The sequence below is a fragment of the Typopeltis vanoorti genome, chromosome 9 (genome assembly GCF_054136105.1).
Source record: "Typopeltis vanoorti isolate ZY-2024b chromosome 9, IOZ_Tvanoo_1.0, whole genome shotgun sequence".
Taxonomy (NCBI): Eukaryota; Metazoa; Arthropoda; class Arachnida; order Uropygi; family Thelyphonidae; genus Typopeltis; species Typopeltis vanoorti.
In genome coordinates, this window is record NC_143557.1 from 60373594 (window position 1) to 60396981 (window position 23388).

At 36.4% G+C, this 23388-nt stretch overlaps 1 protein-coding gene across 3 annotated transcripts in view; it reads right to left on the reverse strand.

Moving 5' to 3' along the window:
- LOC150103081 (putative phosphorylase b kinase regulatory subunit beta) overlaps positions 1-23388 on the reverse strand; it is an 860602-nt gene that overhangs the window by 101536 nt on the left and 735678 nt on the right. For all 3 annotated transcript variants that reach the window (XM_090398411.1, XM_090398412.1, XM_090398413.1), the window contains exon 24: positions 3496-3565. In XM_090398411.1, the coding sequence (XP_090254537.1) occupies positions 3496-3565 (70 nt within the window). The remainder of the gene's footprint in view (positions 1-3495; positions 3566-23388) is intronic.

The window sequence follows — 23388 nt, forward strand, 5'->3', positions numbered from 1 at the left end:
TATTTGAGTGACAAGATCAAAATTGATTTTCTGACACCTAATACGATTCCATTCTGACAACACCACTGGACTAATGAGTAATTAAAACATTTCAGTCTTATTCTTAGAATTATTTAAAGGGCTGAAAATGTTAGTTAAATAGGCCATTTGGATGTTTTTTGAATCTTTTGTGCAAAAATTTTGAAAAACATTCATCATTTAAGAAGTCTTATCATTAGACTGCACATAACAACATCCCCCAGAAATGCATGCAAAGCATACAAAAAGTACTATGCCATCATTTCTACTGTAACTATAAAGTCTTTGACACTGACAACATCAACAACACAACTATTAAGGAGAGTGTCAGGATGACCTGAATAGCTGGATTAGACAGCAGTAGAAGTTGTTGGAATTGGAAAGGAATGCCAATGAAGAAGATGCACCAGCTTCCACCCACTAGGTCAGTCACTAACTTCAGTGAAAAGTCTGAAGAACCTGTAAAAAAAAAACCTGAAGGAGGCTTTCCAACTTCTTGAATCCTGACTTATGATCACTGAAGGTAAGGCACAGTATATTTGAACATATACCTCTCAAATATAGACAAGAGCTCTATGGTTGGGAGGAATATGATCAAATGTGCTGCTCTTTACCAAGAAATCATTAACTCAAACAACTCTGAACTCCTTCTTCAAGAAATCATCTACTTCTGTACACCCTGCTTTTCTCCAGCCGTTGATCATGAGATGCATTTAGATGATTTGTGATACACGTTCCATGTTGAATTAGAAGTTGATGAAGGGGAAGCACAATGATTCTGTCCCTATGGAGAATCCTCAATTGCCAGGAATCAAAAACTTAGTGTAAGTTTTGTTTGCATAAAGTTTTCTACCATAAAGTTTTGTGGTAGAAAAGTTTACAAGAAAGAAAGAAATATATTAATATGCTTTTTTGAATAGCTAAGTTATAGTCTTTGAGGAAGACAGAGTGAGGAAGGATGTTCCAAGGAACAGAAGTACACAGAATGAAAGAGGAGAAGTTGGTTCAATAAATTTGGAAATGGATGGTAAATTGATATTGACCAGCTACTCTTGTTCTTACAGTTTTGGGAAAAAGTTGAAGAATGTTAGTGGTCACAACAAAGCATTGACCATGAAAGTATCTGTAAGAGGTATAAGGAAGAAATAATGCCTGCGCACACATGAGTGAGTGAGTGAGTGTGTGTGCGTGAGAGAGAGAGAGGGTCATCAATTAATCTGATTGCCTTGTGATGTGAGACTTTCTTGAAAGTTTTGGTAGCATGAAGTTCATAACGTTATCCTCACACCACTGAAGGGTAGTCAGGAGATGAGAATTAAAGGCATTAGTTATGGAGGATCTTGAGGATTCTTGAGTGGGCACTACAAGGTTTGTCAAATGAGAGCTATAGAAAGGATCTGAAGTCAGTGAGTGTAGGTCATTTAGGTACAGCAGGAAGGCAGTGTGCAGAAATACAGATCCTTGGAATACTCTGGGAATGGTGGGGAAATCTGAGGAGAGGAAGCTGGTAACCCAGCTGCAAATAGTTGAAGGCAGACTACAGGATGGTGGTTTGCTCAGCAGACGTTTGTGCCAGACCCACTCAAATACCTAAGAAATATTAGGAGGAACTATAAATTTCTCCAAAGCTTTTCATGACTTGAGTCCAGAGGTGGACAGTGAATGCTAGAATATCAGCTGTGGATCAAGATAGTGATGAAATCCAGATTGCTTGGTGATTAGCTGGTAAGTCTCCAGGTGGTATAAAAGTTAGCTGTCGATGATCTTCTCTATAGTTTTTGAAAGAACTGGAGTGAGAGCAAATGGATGGTATTTTGTTGACAGCCTTTTGTCACCTTTCTTTAGAACAGGCTGGTTTCCATGCCATACAATTTGATATTCTCCCAGTTCAAACACCTATTCAATCTGAGTAGGTGTTTGGACTGGGAGATCTAAAGAAGTAGTCAGACCATGGAAAGGAGGAACAGAAATCATGGAAGTCATCCCATTTGGCACACGTAATGACAGAGAATATGAGACTGAGAATGGTTGGGTGTACATTTTTCTGAAGTAAAAGAAGCTTGGTACAGGTTGTGGTCAGAGTTACCAAGAAAAAAAACTGATATTCATGGGGTATATTTGGCAGGGAAGCTGGTTAGGAAAAGCTGAAGGTTGTCTTCTGCAAAAGACAATGTCAGAGTATAGATAATCTGTCTGCCTTATCATGCATCCCTGCCTGCTTGATCAATGGAAAAGGGAAGCCAATCTGATTGTAAAAATTCGAGGTCTATAGATTGGGTACTTGAAATAGTGCACAGCAGGTATCAGAATTTTGGAAGCAAAAGAGAAGCAAATGTAATATAGGTTGGATGGGAAATTCTAAGCCAAATCAAATCAAACAGATTTTGCATTCTCTATCATGGGATATACCAGCTGAGATGAATGTATAAGTAACGCAACCCTTGTAGCAGAATGTATTGTGCAATGCGTTAGGGAAGCTGAGGTGGGTAATTGTTGTTGGTGTTGCCAACTGAATTTCTGTTATGAATAATAAGTCTGGTTTTAGTGACTGTAGGTGGTAGTGCACATTGTTTATATTGCTTGTTCATAAATTGAATAGAAAAACTTTTTTTGGAAGGATTATTAATGTTTATTTTTTTATTTCTTTTGTTGCTTTTTTAGTTGGAAGTTTTTTTTATTTTTTATTTTTGGAATTGTTTCTTGTGGAAGAATTTTTACAACTGGCAATAAAACTGTATTTTGATAAGATGTCCTTCATTATAAGTAGGGAGGAAAGTGAAATACAAAGTTAGGGCATGCAACGGGAATTGAAAAACCACAGACACCACTCACCCACCCACCCAGAGTGACCCTAATTTGCCTCTGGGTGGGAAGATCTTGACATTTCTTTCTTCCCTGCATACAACTATAGTTAGACTACTAGATATGGTAGAGCTATGTCTGTGGAAATAGGCAACTCAAGACAGTGGGGTTGACTTGACAGTCAGAAACTATATGTTGTGCACTGACAACCCTTTAGTAACTCAAAGTATTCTGTAATTAATATTATTAATAAATATATATATATATATATATATATATATATATTATTAATAAAGTGTTCATAGTTGATACTTAATTGTATATGCAATATTATTAAACAGACCAAAAGGTGTTGTGTGCTGAATGTTATTTGTAGACTTTTTTGTCACAACAGAATTCATCTCCTGTACTTCATATGTCTAAAAAAGAGGAACTCATGTTCCACTTATGCAATTTTCATTTATGTAAGGGTCACACGAATGCATATAACACATAAAACAGAGAACTCACTGTGTGTGTATGTGTACTTATATTTATAAACTTATTTGCTTTCTTTAAAATAATTCAACTCTGAAAAAATTCTGATCATCGTATGTATTTGCTTAATCTGGTTATTAATAACAATTTACACATTAAATACTGCACAACATTTAAGTAAAAATAAAAAGTACTCACAGGTGGAATTTCATTAGTGGATTCATTTCTTAAGAATTTCATATGCAATATCATAGCCTGTATCACCCACCTGCAATAAATATGATTTACATACAAGTAAATACTTGTTTCTTGCCTATTAGTAGTTTTTTTTTTTAAATAATAATAAAAAACATCCACAGGAAATAATTTTTTTAAAACTTAGAATTAATAAAAACTAAACAGCAATCAAAATTAAGTTTTGTTAAAATATATTTTATTTTTAATATATCACTTTTGTTTAGAATTATATTTAGTGAAAAGTGCAAATATATTTCGGATTAAAAGTTGATGGTGAGTATATAGTTCAGATGCTAAATTATTCATTTTTCCTACATTAACTCACAGAACAGTCAGCTGCAAGCATAAGATGAAGCCAATGGGTGTCATATTTTTGGCAAATTTAGAGCAGATCCTGAAATTGTACTCTGATGATGCTGGTAGAAAACTAGTAAATCAGTGAGTTTAATAAATGTATTTTTTCCCTCTTGGTATTGTATATACTGTTAAGAATTATTATGAATTTGTTGATGTGTGAATGGCACATTACAAAGTGCCAAGAGAAAAGCTGTTCAAAACACTACAGTTATATGGTGTACAAGGAACACTATCGAACAATACATGGTCTATATATATATATGCAATGCAAGTCAGCAGTTAGAAATTGAAGGAAATACAGGAAAATGGTTCAATATAAAATTAGAGGTGAGACAAGGATGCTTCTTATCTCCACAGTATCTGTCTATATGGATCACACTATATTATGAAGGAAAGTGATATCAGTACAAATTTGCAGGATTCCCTAAGTAAATTGAATAACTGCTGTAACAAATATGGAATGAAATTCAGTAGCAAAAAGACAAAGACTATGAAAATAGGCAGAACATGGAAAATATCACTGACTGGATACCTATCAAACAAGTTAAACATATTGGTTATTTTGTGCAATTTTCAGTGCAGATGTCAAATTAAATATGGAAAATAAACAGGTTCATTAAGCTTGTATAGTAGGGAGTAAACTGAATAAATTTTTATTGAATAAATTTAATTGATGCTAAGGGGGAGTGCTATTGATGATAGAGAAAGAGTTATGTCCATAAAAAGTAGAGATGCAAGAGGGAAACAGTGCAGTGGTTTTGAGGTAGTATGGTGTGAGATAGAGGTGAATGGAATCAAATACTTGGTTGGATGTTGTTATAGACCAGGTAATGTGGATGGTGGTGATAATTAAATGTATAATCAAATTAGTCAAGCAAATAAGACAAGGGTGATCATTATAGGTGATTTTAATTATGGAAATATAGATTGGAATGATGAGATGGCAACTGGAAGTAAAGAAAATAAGTCTCTTGAGTTTTTGAGGGATAACTACCTCAGACAGTATGTAACAGAGGGCACGCAAGGATTGAGGGTCTTGGATTTGGTCATCTCATCAGAGGATGTAATTATAAATGAGGTGTCAAATCATCCAATTGGTGAGAGTGACCATGAGGTGATTACCTGGGTGGTTGCCAGCAGTGTGAGGACATCTGTGAGAAAAGGGTATATGTGGAACTACAAAGGGGGAGGGGTGATTATGAAGAGCTCAGGAGACAACTTGTGGGTGTAGCATGGAATGAGGAGTTAGCTGGAAAAGAGATCAATGCAGCTTGGGGGATTTTCAAAAACTATCTAGTAGATGCAATGTCTAAGTGTATTCCAAGGGTGAGAAGATTAAATAAGGGTAGGTGTGAGATGGATGAATAAAGAGATTAAGTATGCGATACAGAGAAAGAGGGCATTGTGGAGGCAGCATAAGAGCAGTGGAAATTACCAATTCCATGAGGTCTACAAAGACCAGGCAAGGAGGGTGACGTGGTTGGTGAGGGTAGAAGAGAGGTATGATCAGCAGTTAGCAAATGAGGCAAAAAAGAATCCTAAAGAGTTATTTCGATATGTAGCCAGCTAAATAAAGAATGATTATGGAAGGATGACATTGATAGGAGAAAATGGTATAAAGACAGCTGTTGCAGAATGTGTGGTGGAGATACTTAATGAGCAATTCATAAAGGTCTTTCAATCTTGTGAATGTGACTTCATGGAGAGATCGAGAGCAGTAGATGATGGGGAAGAGAGACTGACTATAAGTGAGCAAGAGGTGTATGAAGAGTTGAGTAAACTAGATAATAATAAGGCTGTGGGACTTGATAATATATCACCATGTATTCTGAAGGAATGTGCCAGGGAGTTGACATCTGTCTTGACATATTTTTTTAATACGAGTCTTGCACTCGGTCAAGTCCCTAAGGAGTGGAAGGAGGGCAAGATTGTGCCGCTTCATAAAGGAGGTGATCGAACTCAAGCATCAAACTATAGGCTTATCTGTGTGTCAGGTGTTGTGATTAAGTTGTTGGAGAAGCTTGTGATAACTAGGATCCAGAGTTGGGTTGACAACAATGGTATTATCTTTGATGGAAGAGGAGAATGATACACAGTAATATACCTAGATTTCGCAAAGGCTTTTGATAGAGTACCTCATGATAAATTGATAGTCAAACTAGAGCAGATGGGGTTGGATATTAGATTAGTGCATTGGATTGGAGACTGGCTATCTGATAGGTATCAACAAGTTGTGTATGGGGGAGTGATATCCAGGAAAAGGAAAGTCACTAGTGGAGTGCCTCAGGGGTCTGTGTTGGGGCAATTACTGTTTAACTTGATTATTAAGAATATAGGTGAAGATTTGGATGGAGATATTCAGTTGTTTGCAGATGATGTAAAGTTGGGACGAACCATGAAGGGTAGTGAAGATGTTGTGGCCTTACATGAAGACTTGAATAAATTGAGTGATTGGGCACGGAAATGGGGATCTGAGTTCAATGTCGCAAAATATAAGGTTTTAAAATTTGGAAAACAAAGATGGGATGCAGAATTTATGCTTGGTGAGGATATATTGTTGGAAGTGGAAGAAATAAGAGATCTGGGGGTGATAGTGGATAAGGATCTGAAATTCAGGGGACACATAGCCAAAATTGTGAAGACAAACACAAAGGCTTCTGGGAATGATTCGGAGGACACTGACATGTAGAAGTAGGGAGATTCCTGTTCTGTTGTATAAGGTTTTGATTAGGCCACACATGGACTATTGTGCCCAGATTTGGTCGCCTTTCCAACATCTCTTCATCCTTTCAGAAGGATGAAGAGATGTTGGAAAGGGTCCAAAGGCGATTGACTAAGGTAGTTTCTGACCTCTGGAATGTTGAGTATGAGAAGGTGTAATTTGCAGAGTCTGGTGGACAGGAGGAAGAGAGGAGATATGATAGAGACCTACAAATTGGCAAAGAGTTGCTATAGGATCAATGCTGGAGAAGTTCTACAGAAAATAGTGTGTGGGGGGGGAGAACCAGTGGTCATCCCTGGAAACTGTATAAAGAGGGTGTGAGTAGGGGAGTGAGAGGCAGGTTTTTTCCATGCAGAGTTGTAAATGATTGGAATGCCTTGCTTGAGAGTGTGGTGTGTGCAAGGAGTTGGAATGTGTTCAAGGCATGGTATGATGAGCTGTGTGTGTGATAAAGAACCTCCCAGATGAGTCTTTGACTCCATGAGGTCTTGGGGTAATAATAATAATAAGAGGGAAGCTAAAAAAAAAAAAACCCACTAAAGTTGCTGTATACAAGACAGTGCTCAAACCAGGTTTATCTTATGGATATGAGAGCTGAATTAGTAATTAAAATAGTTGATCAAACACCAGACATCACATATATCAGTGCTCTGAGAAAAACTGATGAGCAACCAGATGGTATCAATGGCAGAATCTTATTAAAAATTAAGATATTGAGAAGGAACTTGACATTCTTAGAATTTAAGAATGTGCACAGCTAGTCTCAGGTGGTAGTGGTATGGTCATCACTTAAGTAGAATGGAAAAAAGGAAAGGTTAGCATACAGATGTTTAATACCAGAAAGGCAAGAAAAAGACCCAGAGTAAGACCAAGATCTAGGTGGATTGATGTAGTTAGAAGTGTCTTAGAATGAAATGTAAGATATGATATTAAATCATGATAGGTAAAAGACTAATTTGGGGGAATATTGTCAATGTTTTTTTTTTATTTTAGACTTTCATGTGATACCATCCTTTTGAACATCCTGGAGTGTATAAAGTTCCTTGTGCCTGCAGTTTAGCCTACTTTGCACATACTGGTAGATTAATTAACATCTGCTTTGAAGAATTCAAATACTCTTTCAATAGGATCAGGTGGAGAAAAACATCTATATTACATAGAGGTCATTACAGGTCTAAGAGCCTATTCTTAGAATCAGCATCAGCTATGAAGCACTCTCCCAATCTCAACACATGTGTTGAGATTGGGAGAGTGCTTCATAGACAAAGTTGGGAGAGTGCTTAATTGACAAAGATCTGGGAGACTATCATTTTAAGATCTAACAACCAGATTTCTCTAAATTAACTTTGTAGTTATCCAACCAACAGAAGACACTAAGAAAGTCCATTAGGTGCCAGTTACAATTTAAATTGTTTCTACAGTTACTTAGTTTAGTGATGTGCACCTGTCACAGTTATCATTGCACTCTGATGATGCTGGGTAGAAAACCAGTGAAATAGTAGTGAGTTTAATAAACGTATTTTTTCCCTCTTGGTGTTGTTTATACTGTTAAGCATTATTATGAATAATGATGACACCTAAGCCTTTCTTTACATACATATCAACAAAACTTAAAATAGATCTGTGTTATATTCTTACGATGCCTCAACTATTTGTTTTAATAGTTAAAATAGTGATCCTGCAAATCCCTCTTTGGCCTGAACCCAGCTTGTTCTTTTCCAACTTTACCTTCAACAATACTTCTTGGCCTTAATCTAAAATATGCATGAATAAATATTACCTGGAACACTCAGTGGGAAATTCCTCTGTAATTCAAACGTTCAATTTAAGTTTCTTTTTTTAATAGATGGACAGGATTAGACCTGTATTCCAATCATTTGGATTTGAATTTTCTGACAAGGATTTCTGATTATGCAGTGTAGCCACTGCATAATCAGAAAACTTATACCTCCATATTTGAGCATTTCTAGTTGAATATTATCCACTTGATGGTTTTTCTCTAAACAAGTATTGGTACATTCATCTAAGTGCATTCCTTCTGAATAGTGAAAATGAAACAAGAAGTAAAAGACCAGTAATCTACAACTGTTCTGTCACCAGGGCCGGCCATCTTGGGGGTGCAGTGGGTGCAATGCAACCAGGCCCCACAATCGAGTGGCACAGTCGGTACACATTTGCAGAAACGTATTTTTTATTTTATTTTTTTTCTTCTTCTAATTTTGCTAATAACTAAAGGGATTTCATCGACAGGATTTTAAGGCCCCTGGTAATAATATCTATGTGTTTCTCTATTATATTAGGGTTTTTGCTTAACCCTTTTGATGCGTTTATGCAGTGTATAAAAATGAACAAACAAGATTTCATTTTTACCCTAAAATGCCTGATTCATCATTAGTTTTTTTCTAATCTGTTATTATTATTATTATTATTAAACAAGACCTCATGGAGTCAAAGACTCATCTAGGAGGTCCTTTTATCTCACACACATCTCATCATACCGGGTCTTAAACACATTCAAACTCCCTGCAGACACCACACTCTCAGGCAAGGCATTCCAATCATTCACAACTCTGCACGAAAAAAACCTGCCTCTCACTCCCCTACTCACACCCTCTTTATACAGTTTCCAGGGATGACCTCTGGTTCTCCCCTGATCTCCCACTATTCGCTGTAGAACTTCTCCACCATTGATCCTATAGCAACCCCTTACCAACTTGTAGGTCTCTATCATATCTCCCCTCTTCCTTCTCTCCACTAGTCTCTGCAAATTACATCTTTTCAATCTTTCCTCATACTCGACATTCCAGAGGTCAGAAACTACCTTAGTCAGTCGCCTTTGGACCCTTTCCAACATCTCTTCATCCTTCTGAAAACCAGGTGACCAAATCTGGGCACAATAGTCCATGTGTGGCCTAATCAAAGCCTTATACAATGGAACAAGAATCTCCCTACTTCTACATGTCAGTGTCCTCCTCATCATTCCCAGAAGTCTTTGCGTTGTCTTCACAATTTTGGCGATGTGACCCCTAAATTTTAGATCCTTATCCACTATCACTCCCAGATCTCTTATTTCCTCTACTTCCAACAATATATTTTCACCAAGCATAAATTCTGCATCCCATCTTTGTTTTCCAAATTTTAAAACCTTACATTTTGCAACATTGAACTCACATCCCCATTTGCTTGCCCAATCACTCAATTTATTCAAGTCTTCTTGCAAGGCCACAACATCTTCACTACTCTTTATGGTTCGTCCCAACTTTGCATCATCTGCAAACAACTGAATATCTCCATCCAAATCTTCGCCAATATCATTAATATACAAGTTAAATAGTAATGGCCCTAAAACAGATCCCTGAGGCACTCCACTAGTGACTTTCCTTTTCCTGGATATTGCACCCCCATACACAACTTGTTGATACCTATCAGATAGCCAGTCTCCAATCCAATGCACTAATCTAATATCCAACCCCATCTGCTCTAGTTTGACTGTCAACTTATCATGAGGCACTCTATCAAAAGCTTTTGCGAAATCCAAGTATATTACTGTGTATCCTTCTCCTCTGTCCAAGGAAGCAGTCACTTTATTGTAATAAGTAAGTAGATTACTAAAACACGACCTCCCTTTAGCAAATCCATGCTGTCCATCAAAGATTATACCATTGTTGTCAACCCAACTCTGGATTCTAGTTCTCACAAGCTTCTCCAACAACTTAACCACAACACCTGACACACAGATAGGCCTATAGTTTGATGCCTGAGTTCGATCACCTCCTTTATGAAGTGGCACAATCTTGCCCTCCTTCCACTCTTTAGGGACTTGACCAAGTGCAAGACTCGTATTAAAAAAATATGTCAAGGCAGGTGTCAACTCTCTGGCACATTCCTTCAGAATACGCGGTGATATATTATCAAGTCCCACAGCCTTATTTACATCTAGTTTACTCAACTCCCCAAACACCTCTTGCTCACTTACAGTCAGTCTCTCCTCCCCATCATCAACTGCTCTTAATCTCTCCATGAAGTCACATTCACAAGATTGAAAGATCTTTATGAACTGCTCATTAAGTATCTCCACCACACATTCTGCAACAGCTGTCTTTATACCATTTCCTCCAATCAATGTCATCCTTCCATAATCATTCTTTCTTTTGCTGGCTACATATCGAAAGAACTCCCTAGGATTCTTTTTAGCTTCATTAGCTAACTGCTGTTCATACCTCTCTTTAGCTACTCTCACCAACCAAGTCACTCTCCTTGCCTGGTCTTTGTAGAACTCATGAAATTGGTTACTTCCACTTCTCTTATGCTGCCTCCACAATGCCCTTTTTCTCTGTATTGCATGCTTAATCTCTTTATTCATCCATCTCACACCTAACTTATTTAACCTTCTCACCCGTGGTATACATTTAGACATTGCATCCACTAAATATTTTTTGAAAATCCCCCAAGCTGCATTGATCTCTTTTCCAGCTAACTCCTCATTCCATGCTACACCTGCAAGCTGTCTCCTGAGCTCTTCATAATCACCCCCCTTGTAGTTCCACATATACCCTTTTTTCACAGGGGTCCTTGCACTGCTGGCAACCACCCAAGTAATCACCTCATGGTCACTTTCGCCAATTGGTGGATGATTTGATACCTCATTGATAATTACATCCTCCGATGAGATGACCAAATCCAAGACCCTTAATCCTCTTGTGCCCTCTGTTACATACTGTCTGAGGTAGTTATCCCTCAAAAACTCAAGAAACTCATTTTCTTTACTTCCAGTTGCTATCTCTTCATTCCAATCTATATTGCCATAATTAAAATCACCCATAATGATCATCCTTTTCTTATTTGCTTGGCTTATTTGACTATACATTTCACTATCACCACCATCCACATTACCAGGTCTATAACAACATCCCACCAAGTATTTGAATCTATTCACCTCTATCTCACACCATACTGCCTCAAAACCACTGGCCCCATTTCCCCCTTGCATCTCTACCTTGTATGGACATAACTCTTTCTCTATCATCAATAGCACTCCCCCTCCCTTTTTACCCCTTCTATCCTCACGAAACACATCATACCTTTCCATCTCTATTCCTGTCAGGATGTCATCCTCATCTAACCATGTCTCACTTATTCCGACAATCTCTGGGTGCACAGACGCAATTAGTGCAACCATTTCATCCGCCTTGTTTCTTATACTTCTAGCATTGGTATACAAACACAACAACTCATTTCTGGATCTACAGCTAGTTCCACTGACACCACTCACTTGATGTGATCTCTCCATGCTGGACTGGGGCCATTTCCCTTTCTGCTTCTTCATTTTAGAACCCTTTGCAATTCCATCTGTTTCCTTTTGATCCCTGATCATCCCATTACTTTCCTGCCTACACATTCTCTCACCTCCTCCTGAATCCAGAGTTGGGTTGACAACGTTATACATTAATATCATTTATATCATTATCAAAACCATTGAAAAAATATTTATTATATTCTTTATATATGGTTAGACTAGAGCAGGGGTGGACAACTCTTAACATGCCTGCCAAATGTGGCACGCCAATGACTTTTTTCCGGCACACAACCCAGGGCTCATCTTAAAAATAATTAAATAAAAAAATACATTTCAAACGTCTTTGCCGACACATATTTTAACTTAATATAATACAATTTTATTAAGTACAGCTATACCAAATAAAAATGCAATCATTAATTAAACTCTACCAACTGTTTCATAATAATAAGTAATAAGAAAATTAGAAACAAACATCCTATTTCCAAGCCATCTATATATCTCTGCGATATACTAATGTACAAGTTTTGTCCAGTTCAGTTGTATTATTCGTCAGGCATCCAGACGTGGCGTGACTCCTTTACCATCATTTGATATATCTTTTCATGTTTCGTAAAGAACGTATCCGTTTTCTAAAGTGTATTTGGATTTGGATTTTATTAAATCGTAAGTCATTAAAATATGGATTGGAAGTATTTATTGTCAAATAATATGTTTAACTTATTAGATATAAAAGCAAATTTCCTTTAGATTGATTTTCGGAAACTAAAGTTTCCAGTTTTTTTCGTAAAATCCCCGCATATATTGTAATTGCTATTTCCTGCCTAGAGAGCAGTTTCCTTGTGTGCATCCTACCCAAATAGCACCATCAGCTTTCCCATTATTTCACGCAAAAATTAGCAGTAATTTACAAGACTTGAGATACTTAATGAACAATCCTTCACGAATGACTAATGAACAGACAGCCAAGGTACTAGGCCATAAAGATATGTGCATATGATTGGTTCGATATTAACAAAAGATCGCACGAGTCAAAGATAAAAGTCAGCAGACAATTTTTGAATTGAAATGCTAATTCTCTTCAACCAAATTCAATATCTGAAAGTGCCATAACAATATTCACTATATATTTCCTAGCTTTAACACGTTTACAAATTTTAACACTTTCTGTTGATTTTTATTGTTGCTCTGCATTTGAGCTGGGGGGACAGATTCCCACACATCTAGTTTTTAGTGTTTGCCAGTGCAGCATATGGTTTTGCTTGCGGCTAAATAGCATAGTTTTTGGGGGAAGGGACATGCGATTCATTAGTTAGTGCCATTTTCATCCCAGATGTCTCAAATTGCACTATTTGTTGAGAAATATATTACACAGACTGCAAATGTTTGTACCTTATTCAGTGATACAATAAAACGCTGCTTTTACTTGCATCTGCAGACGTATTGGCTAGTATGGAGGGCGCGTGGTTTGCCATGGGAAGTGAGTCACTATTGCCATGAGGGAACGTGATTAAACTTTTATTTTCTGTACAAGGTTATGCAAAACTTTCAATTTCTTTTTTTTGCAAAGTAAAATCAGGGGTGCAAGTTATATGCGAGGACTAGTTATATTCCAGTAAATACGGTAAGTTATTTTTAAAGCTATGTGAAATGTATTATTAATATTCAGGATTATGAAGTGTTGTCTGCACATGATTAGATCTCAACTACATTAATTTCAACTCAGTTAATAGTGATAGATAAGGGTGAAACTGATGTATTGAAGTAAACAAATGAAAAAAATAAACACATTCCTTGAGTGTTTCTAAAATTTTTTAATATTGTAAAAAGTATGTACATATTCAACTTTTTGTTAATTCATGGGATAAAAATACTTAATATTAATTTACTTATTCGACAGGCAAAGCCTAACCCATAATGTCCATGCTAAGAAAGTATCCCTCTGGGTGTCAAAAAAGGAAATCAGCAGAAAAGAAAAAAAGAAGAATAGTAAAATCTCAAAAAGTCACAAGTAGATTTGTTGTTTTCATGGCAACAAAATAAATCTGACAACGAAATTGCTATGAGTTCAGCAGTTGCGATTCAAACTTCAACTGAAGAAGAAAACTCCAAACAAGCTACACAACTTTTCAACGAAAATGTAGAAACTGTGGGATTCATAGAAAAAGATGCGTCTGATTATACAAACATTTTGGATACAGCAAATAACGATGAAAACAATAATAACGATGGTGATCAAGTGAATATAAATGATCCAGGTTTGTGGCCAAATATTATAACTGAGAAATTTAGATTATTTTGTGTTAAAACTGGACCTAAACAACATCATCAAGACGCATTCGTTAAGAATGTTGAAGGTAGATCATTTTCTACATCATACTATTTAAAAAAAATGCCAAATGGTGAAAAACTCAGCTTTGCAGCTGGTTAGTTTACTCAAAAACTCAAGACTCGGCATTTTGCTTTCGTTGTGTATTATTTTCCAAAAGAAGAGGAAAAGATCAATTAACACGATTTATATATGGTTTTAATAAATGGAGAAAACTGTTATCTGTAATTCGAGATCATGAGCTTTCTGTTGGTCACTTTAATTCTTTTATTGCTTGAATTATTAAAAAGGCTTAATTTATGTTTGACTGTTGACAGAACAATTCAAATTAATATAAATAAATAAACGGAACGTCTAAAATTACTAATCCAAAGAATTGTAGATGTAATTCTATTTTTAGCAAGTAATAATCTGTTATTTCGAGGATCCCATGAAACAATAGGAATGCTGAATAATGGAAATTTTTTAAGTTTAATAGAATTATTAAGTAAATATGATCCTGTGCTAATGGATCATGTAAACAGAATTAAAACTACGAAAAAAAAAAGAATTGTACATCATTTGCTGCATAGATTTCAAGAGTAAATTATTGCTGCATTAGGTAATGAAGTCCTTAATAAAATTAAAAACAGAATTAAAACTACGAAAAAAAAAGAATTGTACATCATTTGCTGCATAGATTTCAAGAGTAAATTATTGCTGCATTAGATAATGAAGTCCTTAATAAAATTAAAGACGATATAAAAGCAGCTATATATTACAGTATCCAAATGGATTGTACTCCTGATATTTCTCACAAGGAACAAACTTCAATAATTATTACATATGTAAATTTTGTAGAGAAAAAATTAATTATAAATGAGTCATTTATAGGATTTATTGAAGTAACTGATGTGACTGGTGAAGGACTAGCAAATTCACTTTTAAAAAGAATAGGTGAGCTTGATTTAGATATTATGAATTATAGAGGGCAAGCATACAATAACGGTAGCAATATGAAGGGAACATATAAAGGCATACAATCTAGAATAATTAGTTTAAATCCTCATGCAATTTATGTAGCTTGCTTATCACATTCTTTTAATTTGATAATTTGTGATGCTGCTTCCAGTAGTATATATTGTAAAAAAATTTTCGGAATATTGCAACGTTTATACTGCATATTTTCTGCATCTACAAAAAGGTGAGAAATTATACAAAAGCATTTAAATATTATGTTTAAACTATTATGTGATACTCGATGGGAAGCCAAAATAGACGCAGTCAAAGCAGTGTATACACAGTTTGAACAAACTTATAATGCCTTAGAAGAATTTATTGGTGCAATTAATGATAACACAGCAGTATCCGAAGCTAAAAGTCTACCAGATTCATGACAAGAAATGTCATTTATTTTAAGCTTATCAGTGTGGTTTACAATATTGTCAAAAATTAATAGTATCAACAAATTATTTCAAGCAAAAACATTTGTTCTTGACTCTGCTTTTAATTTAGTGAATAAAATTAAAAATGAAATCCAAAATTTAAAATCAAAATTTAACACATTTTTAGACGATACAAAAATGATAGCACGAAACTTGAATATTTCTGAAGACTTCCCTGAAAAAAGAATTCGAAAAAGAAAAAGATTATTTTCTGAACTAGCAGAATATGAAGTTTTACTAAACCCGGTAGAGGAATTTAGATGTCACTTTTTCAACGTTGTGATTGATACTGTTATTGTACAAATAGATGAGAGATTTAAAAATATACCCAATGTTATTTCTTATTTTAAATTAATCACTGATATAAAAACATTAGAAAAAATTAACTAGAAAACTGCTCAAGGAATTTTGTAAAATATTATAGTCAAGATGTAAATGAAGACTTAATCCAGGAAAATGATTTGTTACAAGAATTGATCTTGGACCAAAAAAATGTAAATAATGCGCAAGACATATTGCAATATATATTAAATAATAGTTATAATGAACTATTTCCAAATATGCTAACTGTATTGAAAATTTTCTTTACGTTACCAGTTACCATAGCAAGTGCAGAACGTACTTTTAGCAAATTAAAATTGATAAAGAATTATCTTCGGTCAAGTATGTGCGAAGAACTTAAATGCACTTGCTATATTAAGCATTGAAAAGGAAATTGCCAAAAATTATAATTTTTCGGAAATGATTAATGACATAGCAAAAAAAATTCGCACATTTAAATAAATACATATTAAGCAACATACGTGTTAGTAAAACTAAGTCCCTAAATAGTAAACCTATTTATTTTTTTATGTGCTTAAATTTATTTTTTTTATTACTTTAAACAATAATTAATTGTAAATAGTTTCTGTGCACTAGTTGGTGAGCCAGGTTACTTTTGTTTTGTGTTCAGTAAACCTTATGTTAACCTGTAATATTCCGAATGTTTTTTTTTTTTTTTCCTTGTGCCAAAATTATTTGCAGGTAAGAGGTTTTACAATACATTTATTTTGAATCCTTTAATTTTTTCCTTTGAAAATTATTTTAGGGCCCCAAAAGGTTTCTTGCACTCGGGCCCCTTTATAGAGAAGGCCGGCCCTGTCTGTCACTTCCTGTTTCATTCAGCTATTTGTTAAAGTAATTATTCCAGACAATCTAGAATATATATATTCAGTTTCTCTGTCAATTTTATCATCTCTGATGCCTTTTGCTTTACTCTTTTCTACAATTGTAGGCTTTTCAAAAGTCTCCAGAATAATTTGCTACCATCCTGACACATTTTTCTTTTCTTTTTTTATGTGTTTTCAACCAAAAAAAAAAAGATTATTAGTAACCCTATAGTACACCTGTACCAAGGTTGGGATGAGAACATGCTCTGTACCTCAGTTGATGTAGATGAAGCCCTTTGATCGGAAATACCTGGGTTCAATTCCTGTCGATGACACGAGGAACTACATTTTGATGCATTAAACCGATACCCCAATTTATTTGCCCACTTGTCCAGTTAATTCAAATCTTCTTGCAGGAATGCCACATCGTCACTATTACTAATAACCCTCCCTAGCTTCACATCATCTGCAAACAACTGCAATCCACTGACAATGTCATTGATATCAAGGTTGAACAATACAGGTCCCAGTACTGAGCCCTGTGGAACTCCACTTGTAACCTTCTGCCTGCTTGATATTGCCCCAACATACAGAACTCTCTCATACCTATTAGATAGCCAATCCTGAATCCAGTTGACTAACTTGGACATCTAAACCCATGTGGCACCCTATCAAATGCCTTTACAAAATAAAAAAAAATGGCAGTATATGTCTTTCCCTCATCAACTGCTCTTGTCATGTTATTATAAAAGGCAATCACATTACTCAAGCAAGAGGATCTTTGTTGACTCTCACAGATAACATTACTCTCATCTGCCCAACACTGTATATGGTCCCTCACTAATTTCTTCAAAATCTTAACAACCTGATGAAACACAAAATGGTCTATAATTTGACACTTCCAGTCTGCTACAGCCGTTATGCAATGGCACTGTCTCTTACCTTCCTTCCATTCCTTGGGTACCTTTCCAATAGCAAGACTTTCATTGAAAAGCCAGGTCATTGGAGCTATTAATTCTTTAGCACATTCTCTCAAAATCTGTGGCGAAGTTCCATCCAGTCCCACAGCTTTATTGACATCCAGAGTGTTGTGTCCCATTTTATGATTATTATTCTATCTAGTGAAATTCTGCTTATCTATATTCAACTTTTTTCTATGTACGAGATATCACCCCAAATACAAATATTTAAGCTATTTCTCCCCTTAGTGTCCCTAATATTTATATTACACTGCGCCTTTTGGGACATTTAGTTTGAGATATTAAATACAAAAACAAGGAGCAATTATTAAACATGTCTGAATGTGGAACAATATTGCAGTCGTGACACTTTATCTAATTACTCATTTAAATATTCTCCCCTGCTGCGTGATTAGGTTCGTGCATTTTCAAGTGGTGCATTGGGCAGCAATTTCAGACAACTGTTTTATCAATGAACAAAGGTTTATTAAATTCATTAGTATGGTACAATTGAATTTTTAATATAATTCAATTCAATACTAAGAAAACATTTACAAAATAATATTAGCTTATCAGAAGTAATTTGGCTATGATCCTATATGGGTATTGCGATCATCCCGCCATAACAAATTCAACTCATACAATCATATGTATAATCCCAGATCTAATTAACACATTAGATAACCCTATATTAGTCAGAATACTCTATATGCTGTAGCACCTGGACATATGTGATCAACTCACTCTATTTAACTATCTAAAACTATTATTATTATTATTATTATTCAGGCCTCCATGGAGACAAAAGACTGGTCGTGGGAGGTCCTTCCTAAGAACATAAAGTCTGTCAAGACTCATCGAGGGGAGGTCCTCCCCCCCCAAGAAACACAAAGTCTATCATACCGTTCTCGCCCTTACCACTCTATCAGGCAATGCATTCCACGGCTCAACCACCCTCCATGCAAAGAAACCACTCCTTACCCTCTTGCTCACAGTTTCCTAACTACCAGGGATGGCCTCTTGTCATCACTCCTTCCCGCTGTTCAACCAAGTGAAAAAACTCCCCAGTGCCAACCCTGTAACCACCTCTCAACAGTTTAAAAGTCTCAATCATATCACCTCTCCTTCTTCTATCCACCAAACTCTGCAGTCTACATTCCCTCAGCCAATCCTCATTACTATCCTTGTGCAGTCCTGAAACCATCTTTGTCATCCGTCTTTGTATCCTTTCCACAGTTAATTTATCCCCTTCAAATCCCAGGGACCAAATCTGAAAACAATAATCCAAGTGTGGCCTGATCAGAGACTTATATAACGGAATGATAACCCTCTTATCTCTGCAGGTCAGTATCCTTCTCATAATTGCAGCAATCCTCTGTGTTACCTTCACCACCTTTGCAATATGTCCCCTAAACTTCAGGTTTCTATCAATCATCAACCCCAGATCTCTTGTCTCCCCCACTTCCTCCAGTATAACTCCTCCCATAGAGTATGCAGCATTCCATCGATGTTTCCCAAACCTCAAGACCTTACATTTTGCTGCATTAAACTGACACCCACATTCATTTGCCCATCTATCTAGCTTATTCAAATCCTCTTGCAGGGCTACCACATCTGCACTATTACTAATAATCCTTCCCAGCTTCGCATCATCCGCAAACAACTGAATATCCCCTTGCAATCCACTGGCAATGTCATTAAACAATACAGATCCTAGTACTGAGCCCTGTGGGACCCCCACTTGTAACCTTCTGTCTCCTTGAAACTGCTCCCCTCCCATACACACCTCTTTGATACAGACAGCCAATCCTGAATCCAGTTGACCAATCTGACATCCAGACCCATGTGCTGCAACTTAAATATCAGCTTATCATGTGGCACCCTGTCAAATGCCTTTGCTAAGTCTAAGAAAATTGCAGTATATGCCTTTCCCTCATCTAATGTTCTTGTAACTTTATTATAAAAGGCTAGCATATTGCTAAAACAAGAGCGCCCTTTCACAAATCCATGTTGATTCTCACAGATAACATCACCCTCATCTGCCCAATGCTTTATACGGTCCCTCACTACTTTCTCCAAGATCTTAACAACTACTGATGACACACAGACTGGCCTATAATTAGACACTTCCAGTCTGTTACCACCCTTATGCAATGGCACTATCTTATCCATTCCCTGGGCACCTTTGCCAAAGCCAGACTTTCATTGAAAAGCCAGGTTAAAGGCACTGTCAGTTCCCTAGCACATTCTCTCAAAACTCGTGGTGAAATACTATCCAGTCCCAAAGCTTTATTGACATCCAGAGTACTCAGTATCTGAAACACACTCTCCTCCCGTACCTCTAAACCTCGAACCAGCCCTATCCCTCTAGCATTAAAACTGACTCCTGTTGGATGAAATACTCCAATAAAGTGTTCATTGAACAATTCCACTATGTCCTCTGCATCAGTCACTCTATTCCCATTTTTATCACACAATATCATTCTTCCACAGTCATTTCTCCTCCTACTGGCCACATAGCTAAAAAATTCCCTAGGATTTTCTTTGGATTTTAGGGCCAATCTCCTCTCATATTCCAGTTTCGCTTTCCTTATCATACTACTCACTCTTCTGGCCTGTGTCTTATATTCTTCATGCATCCTCTCTTCACCTGTCTCCTTATATCTCTTCCATAGCCTCTTTTTCACATGCAATTCCTGTTTAATATTGTTTGTCATCCACTTTACTCTGAATTGTGTCCTCTTCTTCACTCGTGGTATATAACTTACCATTGCTGCTAACAAATATTCTTTCACAATTTCCCACACAATAATAAATTAAATTATCCTTTCGCTGTGTTAACACATAACTTTGACATTCAAAACTTTCTTATAAGTTACAATACACATGCATAAATCTCAGGACACATAATTACTTATATAATATTAATATTAACAAGCATACTTTCATTATAATCAGTCATGTACCAAAGTCCTAGTATAAATTTCCTTAGTCTCTTGAACAGTTCAGTAATAGAATAATGATTACAAATACAGACGATTTTCAGTTAACACGAGATTTTTACAGTACCTTTTTCTCTTGAGTTATCTATATTGCCCTCTACCTTTTTCCGATTGAACTATCCTTGTATGATCTCTCCTATAATCAGTCACTCCTAAGTTCTTTTGGCATTCAACTGTGCTTATGCGATCTTTACTTTTCGTATTTGAATTAAGAACACACTTTAGAATCATCTATACCATGGCTGTGAAACTCACCACATGGACACCGACTTCTTTACAGATTTCCTTTTTTGGTAGTTGTCACTGGATGATGAAACATATAGATAATACCTTCTTTCCTTTAGCTAAATGGCATTCCTCGTTTCTTACCATAGGAAATACGGAATCGAAATCCTGCTCACTACTTGTTCCCTTGTTGTGTCGGACGGAGATATAACTCCAACCCCTCCATTCAGGAAAGCCACGTGAAAACCTATATGAAGGAGCTCATGAAGAAACTATCCGGGAAAAATCCTCATGGGGGGGGGGTTTCTAACCCTTTTATACCTTGACCCCTACCGGCACCTTCTTTAATTTCTTTTCTCCGCCCCTTACTGGATTTGACTTCACCGACCAATTAGGGTGGCGTTTTTCTGCCAAACAACCTGAGGTCGGCGAGCACGTGACTGACACGTGATGATGTCTCAATCCGGGAACTGACCCTGAGCGATAGTCTATTGTTTTCTTTTGCTAGCCTCTAAATTAATCCCCCTTCCAAAATTTTCTAAGAATTTACTTAGTATTTTAATCTCTAGCCTCTCACATACAATTTTTTATGACTAATTCTTTCTGTCTTACTTAGCTAATTTTTTTTTTCATATCACAACTGTAATATTATCCTTCTTTTATTATTTAGTTCTTCAAACACTTTTTTGTTATATATTTTACTTGGATGCAAGAATATTTTTCTTTCTTTAAGTAATTTATGTATTAGCTCTTATACAGGGGTTTTATTTTATTTTCTCTTCATGTTACACCATGATAACTGAAAATTCCACATAGTGAAGGTATCAGGGTGTAACATGAGTATTCAGTATTTGGAACACACTCTTCTCTTGCACCTCTAAACTTCGAACTGGTCTTATCCCTCTATATTAAAACTTACTTCTCCAGGATGAAACACTCTAATAAAGTGTTCACTGAACAACTCCACTATGTCCTCTGCATCAGTCACTCTATTTCCATTTTTATCCCACAGTGTCATTCTTCCACAGTCATTTCTCCTCCTACTGGCCACATAGCTAAAAAATTCCCTAGGATTTTCTTTGGATCTTAGTGCCAATCTCTTCTCATATTCCAGTTTTGCCTTCCTTACCATCCTAGTCACTCTCCTGGCTTGAGTCTTATATTCTTCATGCATCTGCTCTCCACCCCTCTCCTTATATCTCTTCCATAACCTCTTTTTCACCTGAAGTTCCTGTTCGATATTGTTTGTCATCCACTTTACACCAAATTGTGTCCTCTTTTGCACTCATGGAATACAGCTTACTATGGCTGCTAAACAAATATTCTTTCATAATTTCCCAAGCACTAATGATATCTTGCTCTTCCAACATCTCCCTCCATGGAATTGTCCCAAGTTGATATCTAAGACTATTATAATCACCTGCCTTATAATTCCACATACATTCCTTTCTCTTTGATACTCCTGCTTTTCTATCTTTCCATCTTCCAAGACAAAACCACATGGTCACTCTCTCTCTCTTTCTCCAACTGGGGGGGGGGGGGGGGAAGAGATGCCATCTCAGTTATAATCAAGTTTTTCTGATTTTATGACCAAATCCAAAAATCTTGAACCTCGTGTTTCTTCTATTACATGCTGGCTAAGACATTTGTCCCTGAGGAATTTTAGAAATTCCATTCCCTTATTACTACATGCATTTTCCTCTTCCCAATTTATACTACGATAGTTAAAATCTCCCATAGCAATCATTATTCTTGTACTTGCCAAGCTCAACTGCCTAAACATCTCCTGCTCCCCCACCCTCTGTGCTCCTTGGCTTTTAGCAACACCCTACTAAATATCCTGTCTTGCCCACCACTACCTCACAACATATGCTTTCAAAACCATTAGTGTCACTGCCCTCCAAAGCCTCTACTTTGTGAGGACAGAAGACATTGCTTATCATAAGTAGTACACGACCACCATGTTTGCCCTTCCTATCCTTTTGAAAAATGCTGTACCCTGCCATTTCTATTCCTGTTATTATATCATCTTCCATCAACCACATCTCAGAGATCCCAATAATCTTCAGACATGCTGATGCTATCAGTACCACCAATTCATCTCCTTTATTCCGGATACTCCTGGCATTAGTATAAAGCATAAAAATATCACTGTTTCTATACCTATTTGTATCCTCTCCTGACTCCACTGGACTCAGTGTTACCTGATGCCACTCCTGCTACCATCCACCCTGGTACTTCTAGTTTCCCTGCATTGACAAACTGACTCGTTCAGAGAACAGCAATCTCTCCAGATGCCTACATCCTTCCTCGTTCAAATGCAAATGGTCTCTTGCTTAGAGTACCTTTCTGTCCTCAAATGCCCTCCAAGCATCCAAGTACCAGGGTGGTC